Source organism: Pseudorca crassidens, chromosome 3, assembly GCF_039906515.1.
Source record: "Pseudorca crassidens isolate mPseCra1 chromosome 3, mPseCra1.hap1, whole genome shotgun sequence".
NCBI classification, from domain to species: Eukaryota; Metazoa; Chordata; class Mammalia; order Artiodactyla; family Delphinidae; genus Pseudorca; species Pseudorca crassidens.
The window spans coordinates 169,643,695-169,659,206 of NC_090298.1; the positions used below are offsets into that span (position 1 = coordinate 169,643,695).

Consider the following 15,512-nt stretch of genomic DNA (forward strand, 5'->3'; position numbering starts at 1 on the left):
GCGCGTCTGCAAGCCCCTGGGTGTGTGTATCCGCGGGTCCACGTGGAGGGATGTGCGCGTGTCTCCGAGCTGCGTGTGCGCGGCCCTGCGTGTAGCTCTGCGTGCCCGAGTGGCCCAGCGTCTGGCGCCCAGGTGTTCAAGTGTGGGTTTGTGTGTGTGTGGGGGGGGCCGGTACACACGTTTCCGAATGTCCGAGAGTCTGTGCGTGTGTTCACACGTGTAGACGTGTGTGCACAACTGTCTCTAGGAGAACCTGCTTTTGCTTGCATACCCGCGTGCCTGTGGGTACCTGTGTCCACCTGTGTGTTTCTGTGTGTACATGGATCAGTATGCGTGTGAGTACACGTAGGGCTGGGGATTTCTGGGGGCACATATTCGAGGAGCAGAGACTCACCCCTCCCAACCTGTCCCACTGCCCAGCCACCTGGTGGGGTCCATGGGGGAAGCAGGGGGCAGAAATGCCCCAGCCCCAGCAGCAGCGAGGGACTTTGTGTGTCCGTCCTGGGTTGGCGTGGGGTGGGAGAGGGGAGAGGCTCAGCTGGCGGCCACAGGAGCCCAGCAGGGCTGCACTGCTCCGGCCCCCACCCCCTTCAGGGTCAGAGATTCTTAGGAATGACCTTGAATCATCCCGTTTCCTTGTCCTGTCCCTGCCTACTTACCAGAAAAGAGGAAGAACCAGGCTCCATTAGGTGGCTGCAAGCTCCCCACGCACTGTGTGGGCTGCTGGGGCCTGAGTCAGCCCCTGGCCACTTGCTCTGTGCCTGCCTTGTGCCTCAGTTTCCCTTTGGGGATGATGGCGGGGTCAGGCTCCATGCTAAGGAACTCTTCCAGGGAAAGACCACCTCCCCAGAGGGGCTTGGGGAGCCCCTACAAGCCTGGGGAGGCCGGCTGGCTGTCACCTCCACCTGGCCTGAGCTGGAAGTGGTAGTCATGGCCCCTGGGGCCCCAGCCTCGCTTGAATCTGGGCTCTCCAGCTGGTCTCTGCCCCCTCCCCAGGGGAGCCCTCGCTTCCTCCACGCCTGGCACCCCTCACCCATCTCAGCCAGGATGCCAACGGTGAGTACCCCCAACCTGGGTGCCTGTGCCCCGGCCCTTCCTCTGCTCAGTCCACAGGAGCTCCACTCCATGGGGAGCGGGAGGTTTACTGTCTGACCCGTGGCCCCTTGGCGGTGTGTGCCAATCTTCCTCTATCACTTGCTCTTGCTCTTCTTTCACCCTTTCCTCCTGCCCTCCTGCCCTGGGCCCCCGCTCTGTGACTCTGATATGTCCACTGCTCGCTCCCTCGCCCTCTCTCCTCTCCTCTCTCCCTGTGTGCTGTTTGTGGTCTCTGCCTCAATCCAGTCTTTCTCTCTCCTCTGGGCCTCTCTCTCCCCTCACCCCGCATCTCTCTCATGACCCCTTTCCCCCTCTCGGCACCCCCCCGCTAGAGGCGCTGGGCCCCAGGCACCCAATGCATCACCAAGTGTGAGCACACGCGCCCCAAGCCCGGGGAGCTGGCCTTCCGCAAGGGTGACGTGGTCACCATCCTGGAGGCCTGCGAGGTGAGTGGGGAGGGGGTGTGTGCCTGGGGAGAGGGGACTCCGCCAGGAAACCATCCCACCGACCCCACCTGGCTCCCTTCCCGCAGAACAAGAGCTGGTACCGCGCCAAGCACCACGCCAGCGGGCAGGAGGGGCTGCTGGCGGCGGGCGCACTGCGGGAGCGCGAGGCCCTCTCTGCGGACCCCAAGCTCAGCCTCATGCCGTGAGTCGTGGGGAAGAGACCGGGACCGGGTCGGGGTCAGCGGGGCCCGGCCAGCCATGCCCAGCGCGCCTTCCCGCCGGCCGCAGGTGGTTCCACGGGAAGATCTCGGGCCAGGAGGCTGTGCAGCAGCTGCAGCCGCCCGAGGACGGGCTGTTCCTGGTGCGAGAGTCCGCGCGGCACCCGGGCGACTACGTGCTGTGCGTGAGCTTCGGCCGTGACGTCATCCACTACCGTGTGCTGCACCGCGACGGCCACCTCACCATCGACGAGGCGGTCTGCTTCTGCAACCTCATGGATATGGTGGAGGTGCGGCTGGCCACAGGCCCGGGACCCCAGAGCCCATGCCCCCCCATTGCGGAGATGGAGGGATGCCAGGCTCCGCCCTATCCCGACAGCTGGCTGGACATGGGACCCAAGAGGTGTCTGCTCCCCAATGGGGGGAAGGAGGGGCTGGTCTCCATGGGCCACCAAACCCTACAGTTGGTCTGAGTCCTCCAGGTCCCACCTCCAGAGACTGGGGTGACTCCTCTGGGGACACCTAGGAACCTCCAATTTGACACCAATGCCAAGACACTCCCCATCCTCCTGTTTCCTGCTAGTCTGCATCCTTTCCTGTTCCCATGGAAACCAGCCTAAAGAGTCCTGTGGGAACGAACCCCCTCTCCTCTTCCCCAGCTCCCACCCACCCCATCCAGAGGTTCCCCCCTAGGAAGGGGATGGGATGCAGGGGTTCCCTCACCCACGGGGTGGGCTCATGGCTGCCTCTGCCCTGCCCCACCCTGCAGCATTACAGCAAGGACAAGGGGGCCATCTGCACGAAGCTGGTGAAACCCAAGAGAAAGCAGGGCACCAAGTCAGCGGAGGAGGAGCTGGCCAAGGGTAGGGGCCCCCGCCCTTCTGCTCAGTGTTAGCCTGGACTGGAGAGGCAGGGCCCTGGGGCCTGGGCACAGGGCCAAGGCCACATCACCTGAGCAGGTCGCTGTGCCTGCCTCTGCAGGCAGAAGACCTGGGCTGCCCTTAGGCCGGGCGGGGCACAATATTGATCTGGTTCTCACACCTGCTGCTTCCCCCCACCCCAACCCCTGCCTCTGTTCCCATCATCCCTGAGCCAGAAACCCTGGGCAGATCCTCGACGTCCCCCACCCTCCCACACCCCCTCCATGGCCAAGTTCTAACACCTGTTAAACCTGACCCCTCCCCAGGACTTCCAGTGGTTAGGACTCTGCGCTTCCACTGCAGGGGGTGGCAAGGGTTCACTCCCTGGTCGGGGAACTAAGATCCCACAGCCACCTGGCGCCACCAAAAAAAAAAAAAAAATCCGGCCCCTCCCTGCCTGGCTGCCCCTGCCCTAGCCCAGCCTCAGACAGTCCAGTCGGACCACCTCTTCCCTGAGGGAGTGTCCTCCTTCTTCCCAAACCCTCCCCTGTGGCCGAGCTATCTTTCCTGCTTCATCTACAAAGCCCTTCCTCTATTCCACAAGCCCCTGGGGTTGTGTGACTCCTCGTTTCCTCTCATGCATCTGTACTGTTGTGTCTTCTATTCCCCTCACGTGAAATGCTTTTCCAGCCCTTGAGGAGTGAAATCCTCCATGCTCAGAGCCAATGTGCCCTACCATGGCCACCCCTTTTGAACCTGGTGATCGTGGCTGTCTCCTTGGAAGTGTCTTGGGGATGGCATCTGGGTGGAGGCTGGTGTCACCGTGCCTGATTGTACTCAGGGGCTCGTGATTTGGAGAGGGGCTTTGGGGAGGTGGAGGAGGAGACCTACAGAACCTGCTGGGGGCGGGGGGGAAGAACACAGGGGTGCTTGAGAGAAAGATCAGGGAAGCTGGAACACAGATGATGACTTAGAGCGCTGGAAGATTCTGGAAGGTTCCAGAACCTTTACCAGAAGGTTCTGGAAGCTTTACCAATCTCTGTTGTATTTTTTGGCGCGTGTGTGTGTTCCTGGGTGGTCAGGGATAAAGGATCGTAAAGGAAGAGCCTACAGGGTCCTTGGAAGGACACAGTCTCCAGATGGAACAGAGAAGGACTCTGTTGCTTTTGGCCGCCCGATAACTGGTACCAGGAGTGCGGAGCCTCAGACACGCCCTTGGGCCACTGTGGGGACGCATGCCACACGGCCTGGTCTCCCGCCAGGTGGAGCTGCCGTGGGAGGGGCTGGCACCTGGCAGCCCTCTGACCGGGTCTCCCCCCGACAGCCGGCTGGTTACTGAACCTGCAGCATTTGACGTTGGGAGCGCAGATCGGAGAAGGAGAGTTTGGAGGTGAGCGGGGGGTTTGGCAGGGGCTGAAGGAGGGTGGGTGGGGTCCCAGAGATGAATTCACATCCACATTTGATACCTACTTGCTGTGCGGCTGAGAACCCAAGGGCTCCTCTCTGTGAAAGGAGGTTCACGACAGCCGGTGCCAGGAGAAAGGTAGTTCAGGCAGGCGCCCAGCGGGTGTGAGCCCTTCACAACCCCGGGCTCTGGCTCACACTGGTCCCTCTGGTCCCTCTGGTCCCTCTTTTGTTTTGTTGTTGTTGTTTTTCCCGGCCGCACTGCATGGCATGCAGGATCTTAGTCCCCAACCGGGATGGAACCCCCGCCGCCTGCAGTGGAACGCTTATTCTTAACCACCAGATTGCCGGGGAAGTCCCTGTTCCCTCTCTTTTGATGCCGTTGCCTGAAGTTATTATCCTGGAAGACCCCGGGGCCTAGATCAGGGCTCACAGACCTTCTCTGGAAAGGGCTGGAGTGTGTGTATTTTCCATCTGTCACATCTGCTCAGCTCTGTCCTTGTAGCAGGAAAGCAGCCACAGGCCGCAGGGAGATGAACAGGCATGGCCGTGTGCCAATAAAACTTTATTTATGGACACTGAAATTGAATTCTGTGCAATTTTCATGTCATAAAATATTCTTCTCTTGATCTTTTTTCAACCATTTAAACATGTAAAATCCCATTCTGAGCTTGCGAGCCTCGCAGAAACCCACGTTGGGACTGGATTGGGCCCGAGGGCTGGAGTTTGCAGACTGGTTTAGGTGATTCTCTTTGCTCAGGGATCTGGAGCTTGTAGGGGAGCGGTTTCCAGGCCTGGGGACCCACCGCTGCATTGGCATCCTTGGGGGTCAGTGTGAGTGGGTATGTCCCCGTGTCTGTCCAGTCTCTGTGGGGTCCTGATCTCCTCCCCCACCGGCCCCCAGCCGTCCTGCAGGGTGAGTACCTGGGACAGAAGGTGGCCGTGAAGAACATCAAGTGCGACGTGACAGCCCAGGCCTTCCTGGACGAGACGGCGGTCATGACGTGAGTCCTGGTGAGGGGAGGGCATGCTGGGGTGGGGGTCCAAGCCACCTTCACCGCACACCCGCCTGCCCCCAGGAAGATGCAGCATAAGAACCTGGTGCGTCTGCTGGGTGTGATCCTGCACCAGGGCCTCTACATCGTCATGGAGCACGTGAGCAAGGTGGGGGCAGGGCCCGAGGGTCGGGCGGGGTGCGGCGGCCGAGCAGCCTCCAGCAGCCCTCACCCCACCCGTGTCTCCCACACAGGGTAACCTGGTGAATTTTCTACGAACGCGGGGCCGGGCCCTTGTGAACACCCCCCAGCTCCTGCAGTTTTCCCTGTGAGTGGGGCTCCCGGGGGCAGGGAGACCGAGGCACGGAGCAGGGAGGAGCCTGGCCTTGGGAGTCTGTGGTCCAGGCACCCGAGCCCCGTGCCCGCCACCCCTCCACTCCAGGCACGTGGCCGAGGGCATGGAATACCTGGAGAGCAAGAAGCTGGTGCACCGAGACCTGGCCGCCCGGAACATCCTCGTGTCCGAGGACCTGGTGGCCAAGGTCAGCGACTTTGGCCTGGCCAAAGCCGAGCGGAAGGGGCTGGACTCCAGCCGGCTTCCAGTCAAGTGGACGGCACCCGAGGCTCTCAAACACGGGGTGAGCCCCCCTTACCCCCCAGGGCCCTTGGAACCCTAGCTCCACTGTGCGACCCTGGGCCTGTCTCTTGCCTCTCTGAACCTCCAAGGGACTGGCTCCGCCTCCCTGGTAAGCCCTTGGCCCATAATTGTTCCTTTTAGCCCCAGTCTGGGCCTTGGTCTCCTCATTTCTGAAACAGTCTTGGGCTCAGCAAGTGAGAGCAAGAATAACCTCGTTCTTACACTGAGTCTGGGTTGGGGGGTGGGACGGATTCAGAGGCAGGAGCCTATTGGGAGGAGACCTGGGACTAAAGGTCAACCCAGGGGGACTTCCTGGAGGAAGCAGGGTCTGGGGCAGAAGCCCTGAGGGGTCCCTCTCCCCCTGATCTCCGGCCCCACAGAAGTTCTCCAGCAAGTCGGACGTCTGGAGTTTCGGGGTGCTGCTGTGGGAGGTCTTCTCATACGGCCGGGCTCCATACCCCAAGATGGTGAGCAGGGGTGGGGGGGCGGCACTGGGTCCCCCGCAGGTCTAGGGGTCGTGATCCTGACCCCCAGCCCGCACCGGCGTGCCCTCTGCCCATAGTCGCTGAAGGAGGTGTCAGAGGCCGTGGAGAAGGGGTACCGCATGGAGCCCCCCGAGGGCTGCCCGGGTCCCATCCACGCCCTCATGGGCAGCTGCTGGGAGGCTGAGCCCGCTCGCCGGCCGCCCTTCCGCAAACTGGCTGAGAAGCTGGCCCGGGAGCTGCGCAGCGTGGGCGCCTCGGCCCCCAACGGGGGGCAGGATGCAGACGGTCCCACCTTGCCCCGCAGCCAGGAGCCCTGACCCTGCCCGCGGGGCCTCGGGCCCCAGAGAACTGAGACAGTGGGGGGCACAGGGTGGGGACTCGGGCCAGGCCTGAGGAGCGGCAGGGCCAGCAAGCTGCCCGCCCGGCTCACATCACAGGGGCAGGCTGCGTCGGGGTTGGGGGGGGACTCTGGGCAGCCCGTGGGCACCACGGCCCCAGGGAAGTGAAGGATTAGCGCCTGGATAAAGACTGGTTCCAAGGACTGGGTGTCTGAGTCTCTCTCTGCTACCACTCTGGGGACCCCATCACTTACTGGGGGTGATCTGTCTGCCCACTGAGGGGTTCACCAGGCTAGGACCTTGCAGCCCAGAGGGGCATATATTTCCCCTGGGATGGGGCCAGGAGACCCCCCCCAGGCCAGGGATCACAGCCACCCGTAGAGCCACTTGCCATCACCCACGGGTCCGCCACCTCCTTTGGTGGCAAAGACCCCACCGTAGCCTTCAGGGTCCCAGGTGCAAAGGACAGTGGGAGAGTGCCAGTGGCTGCGGACATCCGAGTCCCCTGTCCTGGCATCCTCTTTTCCTCAGCCTTGCCCCTCGTCCCCTCCTGGGGTGCTCCAGTGTGGCTACATCCTCCACCTGTCACGACCTAACAGCCTCACCCGGTGACTCCAGGGAACACTCGCTGAAAAAAAGCCAGCCACACGGCCTGTCCCAAGGCCCTGACCCTCCCGTCCACTCTCGAGCAGGGGCTGGGGCTCCGGGCTTGCACCCCCAGCTTCAAATCCTGACTCGACCCGTAGCTGTGTGGCCCGGGCTTGCCGTGAGCCACTGCGTCAAACTGAGGGCATGTCTGGGATGGGGGGTGTTAGTGCTAAACTCGGGGTGTCCTGGGCAAACTAGAGGGGTGGCCCTCCTCCATGGGACCCCAAAGCCTCCTCTATGATCAGGCGTCTCTTCCGGGGGAGACATGAGGACCCTGAGGGCTCACACCAGTGAAGGACTGAGAGCACACAGCTAGTGCTCAGCTATTACCTGTGACTGTCAGCCACCCTCTCTCTGATGACGCTCCCAGACAGCCAGCCTCTAGGTTGCCTGGAGAGGGGGTTTCTGGCCAGCTCGGTGTGGGCCCCTCCCCAGGACCCCCTGAGCTGGTAAGGGGACACCAGGCCACAGCGCGGCCTCCCACCTTGACTGCCCCACCCCTGCCTGAGCGGAGCCTGAGAAATGTCTCAAGGTCACGCTGACCTCCTGCAGTTCCCCCCTGAGCCCCGCCCACCCTCTGGCCTCAGTTTCCCCACCAGCACCTGAAGGGGTTTAGCGATTGTTCCTGGGGGAGAAATGAAGGGTGGGAGGCTGGAGGGGCTGAGCGTGGCCTGGCCCCCGCCTAATCCAGATGGAAGGTGGCCCCGCACTGCCCTGGCCTGCCCCTAATCCGGTGCTCTAAGCTGACACAGCGTCTGGACCTTCAGCCGCATCCTGCTAAATCGCCAAAGCCCCCTGGGCCTAACACCCAAATCCCTCCTGCGCCTCTTAACCCACCCGGAGCCAATTAGCTAAATGGGGCCTGTGAACAGAGCAGCTCTTTAGCGTTTCCAAGTGATGAAGCGTTAGGGGAATTACCTGCCCCCACCCCACAGGGCCCCAGCCCACCGTACAGGCGGGGCAGCTGAGGCCTGGAGGGGCCCCAGGAGCCTCTGGAAGCACTCGCCGGCCCTCCGGCCTGGGCTCAGGGCTTCTGGGGCCTCCCTGCCTGGCCAACCCCTTGGGTATCAAGCCCCCTGCCCACCGGGCCATCCCTCCTCGTCCAAGGCTGCTCGCCCCTGACCCCGACTTCTCCAGGGCCTGCAACCCTTTGCTGCATGTGAGTGTGTCTGAGCGTGTGCACTCTTGCCGTGTGTGAGTGCCTGTCTCCAACTCTTTCTCTTTCTCCGTGTGTGCCTTTCCCCTACAAAACCAACATTCCCTACATTCCCTTATCTATACAAAGCCAGCAGAGATGAGATAAGGACTTATCTCTGCTTCCTCTGCACTCACTCCCTAGTCCATCCACGGGCCTGGGTCTCCCGCCTCGCTCCGCCGCTGGGACAAACTCCCTCTGTCCTCCTCCTGGGTCTCATCCTGCCCCCTCTCAACCCCAGTGCCCCTCCTCACTGTTTTCAGGGCACCCCCCCCCCGCCCAAGCCCCCAGGCTCCTTGGACTGGGGAGGGGGTTGGCAAACCAGTCTCAGGGGCTTCCCAAGATCCTGCTCCAGCTCTCAGGCCACTGCCTGAGGGACAGTCCCATCATCCACCTGTCCCAAAAACAGGGTCCGGGTATACCGGTTCTCTTCCCTCCTCCTCAGACCTTCTCCCCCCAGATTTCTCTCCTGCCTCTCCCCCAACCTTGCTCTGACCAGGCCTCTAGCATCCTCCTGGCCTCCCATCTTGCACACAATAGCTACTCATCCAAAATGCCATCTGTGCCCCTCCCATGCTCCACAACCTCCCATGGCTCCCCAGTACCCGCCCCTTCACACCCAGTCTTGTCCAGAATTTACAGCCTTGTACTCCATCTCCCACTCTGATCACCTTCATTGAAAGAGCAACCTTCCCTCCCCTGCTTGAGTTTTCTCACCAGGCTTCTGACCACCTGACATGCTATATTTTACTTATATAGTTACAGATTATCTGTCTGTCTGTCTCCTCCACTAGGATGCCAGTTCCAAGATATGTGTCTGTTTTGTTCACTGCTGTGAACAGTACCTGGTATACAGTAAGCTCGATAAGTGTTTACTGAGTGACTGAAAAGTGAACTTCTATTCATACCTCAAAACCCAGCTAAAATGCCCCATACTCCTTTGCCCCGCACAGTGCCCAGGGGGCCAACTGGAATTGCCTTCACCTCTGGGGACCTCAGCTTCCCCAACCCCCATTGACATCTGTGAATCTGAGAGGTTCTTTTTCTCACACCAGATGATAAAAAAAAAAAAGCCGTAACAGTGGACATTCATTAAGCACTCGCTGTATGCCAGTCACTGTGCGATGCTCTTTCCTTTCATCAGCTCATTAAGTCCCTGTGAGAGCCCCATGGGGTAAGTCCTGTTGTCGCCGTCTTACAGCTAGGGAAACTGAGGCCCAGAATGGGGGAGGCTCTTGTTTATATCCTACAGCGAGGGGTGGCAGACCCCGGCTAATGGTGTCCCTCCAACCCCTGGAACCCAGCCCTCCCTCTGTGGCTCAGAGCAACCAGCACCTGGGCGGGAGGGGCCCCCTCAATTAATCACCTTGCTAATCCTCCTTCCACCCGACCCCAACCCCCTCGAGTCTGGCTGGGCCAGGCCAGCAGCAGACAGAGCTGGGCCGGCAGGGGCTGTCAGAGGGCCCGCTGGGAGCTGTGAGCACTGGGCAGGTGGGCACAGGTGGGCCTGGGTGGGAGCTGGGGGCACAGAGAACCCCCTAGGGCAGAAGACTGGGGGGTAAGGAAGTGTTCCTTAAGGCAGTGTCCCAGTTTCTGCCTTCCTGGGGGTCCTAGACACAGAGACAGAGATAAAGGGAGACAGAGGCAGTCAGGGAGAGCTCCAGAGGGAAAGAGAAATAGAGGCGGCGGGGGTGGGGGGGCGGACAGAGACACAGAGAAAAATGATCAGAGAGAAAGAAGTGGAGACAGAGTCAGGTGATCCGACATGGACAGAGAGGCTGGGGAGGCAGAAGGAATGCAGGACCCAGTGGAGGGAGAAGCCCCTCCATATCTTACCCCAGACCCAGCAGGGGCCGGGGGCTCCCCCGCCCTCCCCAACCTCAGTCCCTCCCATGTCTCACCCGCCGTCTGTCCTGCCACCGCCCCGCCAGGTGAGGGCGAGGAGCAGCCATGTTCCTGAGCCCGGGCGAGGGGCCCGCTGAGGGTGGGCGGCCAGGGCCTGGCGAGGAGGCCCCCAAGAAGAAGCACCGGAGGAACCGCACGACCTTCACCACGTACCAGCTGCACCAGCTGGAGCGGGCGTTCGAGACCTCCCACTACCCCGACGTTTACAGCCGCGAGGAGCTGGCCGCCAAGGTGCACCTGCCCGAGGTGCGAGTGCAGGTGAGGGGACCCCCTAACAACCCGAGGAGGGAGCCGGTGCCAGGTATGAACCCTCCCAGTGTATGGGAAGGCTTCCCGGAGGAGGGGACATGGGACTGGGGCCTCGATGTTTGAATTTGCCGTCTAGAAAGGAGAAAGGGCATTTTTCTAGCCCTCCAGAGCAATGTGTGCGAAGGTGTGGAGGGGTGAAATAGGAGGCATTTCCACAGAGCTGGGTGTGGAGGCAGGCAGAGGTGGAGGCAGAGAAGGAGCTTGGGAAGGGACTCAAATGCCGAACTTAGCGGCTGGAACTTCATGCCAAGGGCCAAGAGAGACCAGGAGGGAGGCCAGGAAGCCTGAGGGGCCCTGGGCAAAGCGAAAGGCAAGGAGAGCCTGGATTCAGAAGACTTTGGGGCTGATTTGATGGGGGCCAAGAGGCAGAGATCCTGCTCTCAAAACAGCCATCCCCTTGGGGTAGGTAACACCATATGTTGGCACTGCAACAGGTGGGGGTCAGGTTAGACAGCAGGCAGAACCCGGAGAGGCTGGGAGGCCCAGAGCAGGAAAGAGTGGCCTCGCCTCACCCCACCAGCCCTGACCCAGGAGCACCTCTCTTGTTGCTTCCAGGTGTGGTTCCAGAACCGCCGGGCTAAGTGGCGCCGCCAGGAGCGTCTGGAGTCAGGCTCCGGGGCCGTGGCAGCCCCGAGGCTCCCCGAGGCCCCAGTACTGCCCTTTGCCCGCCCTCCCGCCATGCCACTGCCCCTGGAGCCCTGGCTGGGCCCTGGGCCCCCAGCCGTGCCGGGACTCCCGTGCCTCCTGGGCCCGGGTCCGGGGCTGCAGGGGTCCTTCGGGCCCCACACCTTTGGTCCAGGCTTCACGGACGGTTTCACCCTGGAGGAGGCGTCCTTGCGGCTGCTGGTCAAGGAGCACGTGCAGGCTCTGGACAGGGCCTGGCCATCGGCCTGAACCTGGTGCCTGCCCAGCCCTCCCTCCTCAGCCTGTCTGTGGCCACCCATGCCGGGTCCCCCACCCCACCACCACCTCCTTACCCTGCCTTGCAGGGTAACTGGCACCCGGTTTCAAGAAAGAGGTGGCCAGAGGATCCCCGGCCAGGGGGATGGGTCCCTGGCCTGGTCTCAAGGGAGTGTGGGGCCTCAGTCTCCCCATCTGTCAAGTTGGCGTGGGTGGGCTGGATTCTGAGGTTCTTAGACTGCAATCAGGAGCCACTGGGGTGTGAATTCTGAGTTGATGAGTCTAAGTCCCTCCGCCTGCCGCCCTCTCTCTAAGAAGTAACAAGTAACAGCAGTAGCAGCTCATGTTCAACCCACCCCCTTTCACTGTGTGCTCCCCATGTGCCCATTGCTTTACCCCACGAGGTGGGCATGGCCACCAGCCTCATCTTTCAGGGGAGGAAACTGAGGCCCAGAGAGGGGAAGCCAGTTTCTTGAGGCCACACAGCCAGTAGGGGGCGGAGCTCTTTTTAAACTCATTGCCTGACTCCATCACCCCAGGCCCCATGCCGGACCCAGGCTGGGCGCTAACAGGGGACTCTCTGCTGAGGCTGGGCGAATACTGTCTGTCCCTGCTCCTCCCAGTTGCCACGGTGTGGCTTATGTCCCCACTGGCCACAGCCCCCATCGTGTCTCCCAGCCCACTGTGTGGGTGGGGGGGGGGTCGGGGCCCTGGTGACAAGGCCAGCATTTGTTCTGTCCAACCCATGTCTCCCACGTGGCGGTCCTCACCTCCCTTCAGCCAGGGGATACAGGGCAGGACCCGCCCAAGACTGTCCGGGTCTGGACTGGGTTGAGAACCGGGCTCCTGACCCTCACCCAGGCCTCTGTTGAAGAGTCTCAGAACAACCACCACGTCTGGAAGGGGTTCCGTGTGTGTATATATATAGTAACAGCTTTACTGAGGTAAGATTTCCGTAAAGTTAATTACACGTGCTTAAAGCATACCACTTGGTAAGCCTTGACGTCTGTGTACATTCCTGGAAGCCTTGCCACGGTCACATGACATGAGCACCTTCAGCTGCTGCGTGCCTCCCCAGTCCTCTCCACCCCGCCCGCCCCTCCCCACACGACCATTCGTCTGCTTCTGTCACTGGACATTCACTTGAGTTTCCTAAGGTTTTATAGAAAGGAAGACCACACAGGATGTCTTCTTTACTAGGTTTTGTCTGGTTTCTCATGCCGAGGACAATTATTTTGAGAGACGTCCAGGCGGACCCCCTTTTCTTGGTGAGCCCTATTCCGTAGTAGGGGATACACATCTGTTTATTCACTCCTCTGGTTTGCTCTGGGGTGGGTTCCAGCTTAAACAATTATGAATTAAACTGTTGTGGACATTTGTGTACATGACCTACACCTTCATCTTTCTTGGGGAAATCCCTGTGTATGGATTTTAGCCGTTCTCAGGTGTGACACGGCATCCCGCTGTGGGTTTACTTTGCTTTTCCCTCTTGACACGTGGTGCTGAGCACCTTTCCATGCGCTCGTTTGCCATCTGTGCATCTTTGGTGAAATGTCCGAATCTCTTATCCATTTCTATATACTAACAGTAAGCACTTGGAAAAGGAACTATTTACATGTTTAAGATACCATTTAAAATAGTATCAAAACCATCAAACACCTTGGAATAAGTTGGACAAAAGACGTACAGCTGCTTGACACTGAAACTCAAAATATGGTTGAGGGAAACAAAAGAAAACGTGAGCGAATGAAGGGATACGATATACCCATGGAGTTGGAAGGTTCACAAGATGTCAGATCTTCCCCAAATGGATCTACAGAGTCAACGCAATCCCAATTAAAATCCCAACAGACCTTTTTTTTTTTTTTTTTGGTAGAAACTGACTAAATGATTCTAAAATTTATATTAAAATACAAAGAACCTAGAATAGCCAAGGCAATCTAGAAGAAGAACGATGCATTTGGAGGACTTACACTATTAGATATCGAGACTTTTAGAAAGCCGCAGTAATTAAGGGAGTGTGGTTTTGGCCCAAGGATGGACAGGCAAGTTGACTGATGGAACCAAAGAAACAGACCCACATGTGAACGGTTGCTTGATTCACACCAAAGGCATCCCTGCACATTGGAGAAGGATTACCTCTCCAGCAAAGGGACCTGTATATGGAAAATACTGAACCTTGATCCCTGCCCCACACCATACACAAACATTAAATGGATCATCAATCTAAGTGTGAAAGGCAGAACACTAAAGCTTTTAGGAAAAAATTGTAGGGGAATGTCTTCAAGACCTTGGCACTTGGCAAATATATTATAAATGGAAAGTAAGGAATATTATACATCAGCAGAAAGACTGGACGTTGTAAAAGTTAAGAACTTATGTACATCAAAATATACCATTAAGAGAGAGTATAGGCAAACCACAGAGGGGGAGAAGAGATTTGAAACATTGACCAGCAAAGGAACCATAGCCTTGGCAATTAGAAAAAGGACAGACACACCAATAAGAAAAAGACAACCATTTTTTGGTTTAATGGGCAGAAGACACTTCGGTAAAGAGTCAATCCAAATAGTCACAACCTTATGAAATGGTATTCAATGTCAATTATTATTAGAGAAATGCAAATTAAAACCACAACAAAATATGCCCTATATGCCCATCAGAAGGTCTAAAATTAGACAGTATTTTGTGCTAATGGAACAATTTACACTTCACAAAACTTCGGCCGCATCCACCCAAGATGTTGTTCTGTTTGTACAACACAAGACTACACGACAAGGACAGACAAGGACCATATACAGAGCTGGGCTGCCAACAGGGAGGAATCTCAGCAACGTTGCTAAGCGAATGAAACCAGAACAAAAAGAGGGCGTACCGTAAGCTTAGACGTCTGTGAAATTCAAGAACAGGCAAAGACCTCACCTATAGGCTCTTCACAAAGCTAAACATAGAATTCCCATACGAACTAGCAACTCCACATCCAAATATACACTCCAAAGAACTGAAAGCATTTTCCCCCTCAAACAACAAGAAATCTCGAGATGGGCAATTCAGGGCTGCGGGTGCTGGTGCCCCGTTCTTGGTGGCATTTGTCCTCATGGTTGCAAGGTAGCTTCTGCTCATTCAGATATTGCAGCTGTATTCCAGAGAGGGGGAAGATGGAAAGACAGAGGCAAAATGCACGTGCCAGCTTTGTCTTTTTTTTTTTTTAATGTGGAAAACAATTGCTTTCCCAGAAGCACCACCCGTGGGGCATCTGCTAACTCAGCGTTGGCCCCTCAGCTGTGGGGTGTGTCCATGAGGGTGATGCAGTGACAGAGTTGTCCCCAGTATCCACAAGACATAGGGAAGCCTGTTTGCAGTGGGAAGCAGGGTTAGCTCAAGACAAGGAAGGGGAGGGGATGAGGGATGAGTAACCTCGGCTGTCACCTTCCTGGGCTTCAGTTTCCTCAACTGTCAAATGCGGCTTCAGAAGCTGTCTGGCCCCAGCAGGAAAGTGAAGAGGAAAGTGTTTGGAAATACCCCAGGGAACATTTGCACCTGCTTTGCTTTGCACATGCGTGTTCATGGTCCCCTCCCTCCCTTTCTTCATGCCCCCACTCAGATGTCAAATCCTCAGATAGATCTTCTCAAACATCCCTGGCTACAGGTGCAGCTCTTCTCTCTGTAGGTCCCGTATTCTCCTTTCTATCCCTCCACACACGTATCACCCCTGAACCTATGACATATTCACTCATGCATTTATCTGTATCCTGTGAACCTCCAGCCCCACCTGCCTCACCTCATATGTGGTCTTAGTGGGTTCAGTGCTGCATCCCCCCCTGGCACTGAGCCTGTTGTCAGTGCATAGGGGTTACTCAATGAATATTTGCAAAATCAGTGAACTGAGAAGGCAGGCTGCAATACTGGATGTGTCCAGCAGGTGGCAAGGCCTCACCACAGGTCGCCCTTCCAGGCTCATCCAGAAGGTACCTGGATGAAAGTCATCCTACGATGTAGGACAGGTGTCCTGATCTCCTGGACCAGTGCCAGAGAAATACAACATGGACTATGTGTCAGTCTAAATCTAGTAGCCAA

The 15,512-nt window shown here is 58.3% G+C and overlaps 2 protein-coding genes across 2 annotated transcripts; both read left to right on the forward strand.

The window, feature by feature from the left end:
* Positions 1-6,674, forward strand: MATK (megakaryocyte-associated tyrosine kinase). The gene is made up of 12 exons (XM_067734230.1): positions 1-1,056; positions 1,428-1,541; positions 1,628-1,743; positions 1,830-2,049; positions 2,529-2,622; positions 3,944-4,009; positions 4,928-5,027; positions 5,103-5,187; positions 5,273-5,346; positions 5,461-5,656; positions 6,036-6,122; positions 6,218-6,674. Exons 1-12 carry the CDS (start codon positions 613-615, stop codon positions 6,455-6,457), a joined length of 1,836 nt encoding a protein of 611 aa, XP_067590331.1. The 5' UTR covers positions 1-612; the 3' UTR covers positions 6,458-6,674.
* Positions 6,675-10,258: 3,584 nt separating this feature from the next.
* Positions 10,259-12,742, forward strand: RAX2 (retina and anterior neural fold homeobox 2). The gene is made up of 2 exons (XM_067730199.1): positions 10,259-10,484; positions 11,091-12,742. The coding sequence occupies exons 1-2, from the start codon at positions 10,272-10,274 to the stop codon at positions 11,427-11,429; spliced, it is 552 nt and encodes a 183-aa protein (XP_067586300.1). The 5' UTR covers positions 10,259-10,271; the 3' UTR covers positions 11,430-12,742.
* Positions 12,743-15,512: the final 2,770 nt, after the last annotated feature.

Excerpts from the sequence above, each read along its gene's own strand:
- MATK (XM_067734230.1), top strand. The coding sequence starts at position 613 with ATGACCTTGAATCATCCCGTTTCCTTGTCCTGTCCCTGCCTACTTACC. Across the intron at positions 1,542-1,627 it reads CCATCCTGGAGGCCTGCGAG|AACAAGAGCTGGTACCGCGC; the intron begins GTGAGTGGGGAG and ends CCCTTCCCGCAG. Across the intron at positions 5,188-5,272 it reads TCATGGAGCACGTGAGCAAG|GGTAACCTGGTGAATTTTCT; the intron begins GTGGGGGCAGGG and ends TCTCCCACACAG.
- RAX2 (XM_067730199.1), top strand. The coding sequence starts at position 10,272 with ATGTTCCTGAGCCCGGGCGAGGGGCCCGCTGAGGGTGGGCGGCCAGGG. Across the intron at positions 10,485-11,090 it reads TGCCCGAGGTGCGAGTGCAG|GTGTGGTTCCAGAACCGCCG; the intron begins GTGAGGGGACCC and ends TGTTGCTTCCAG.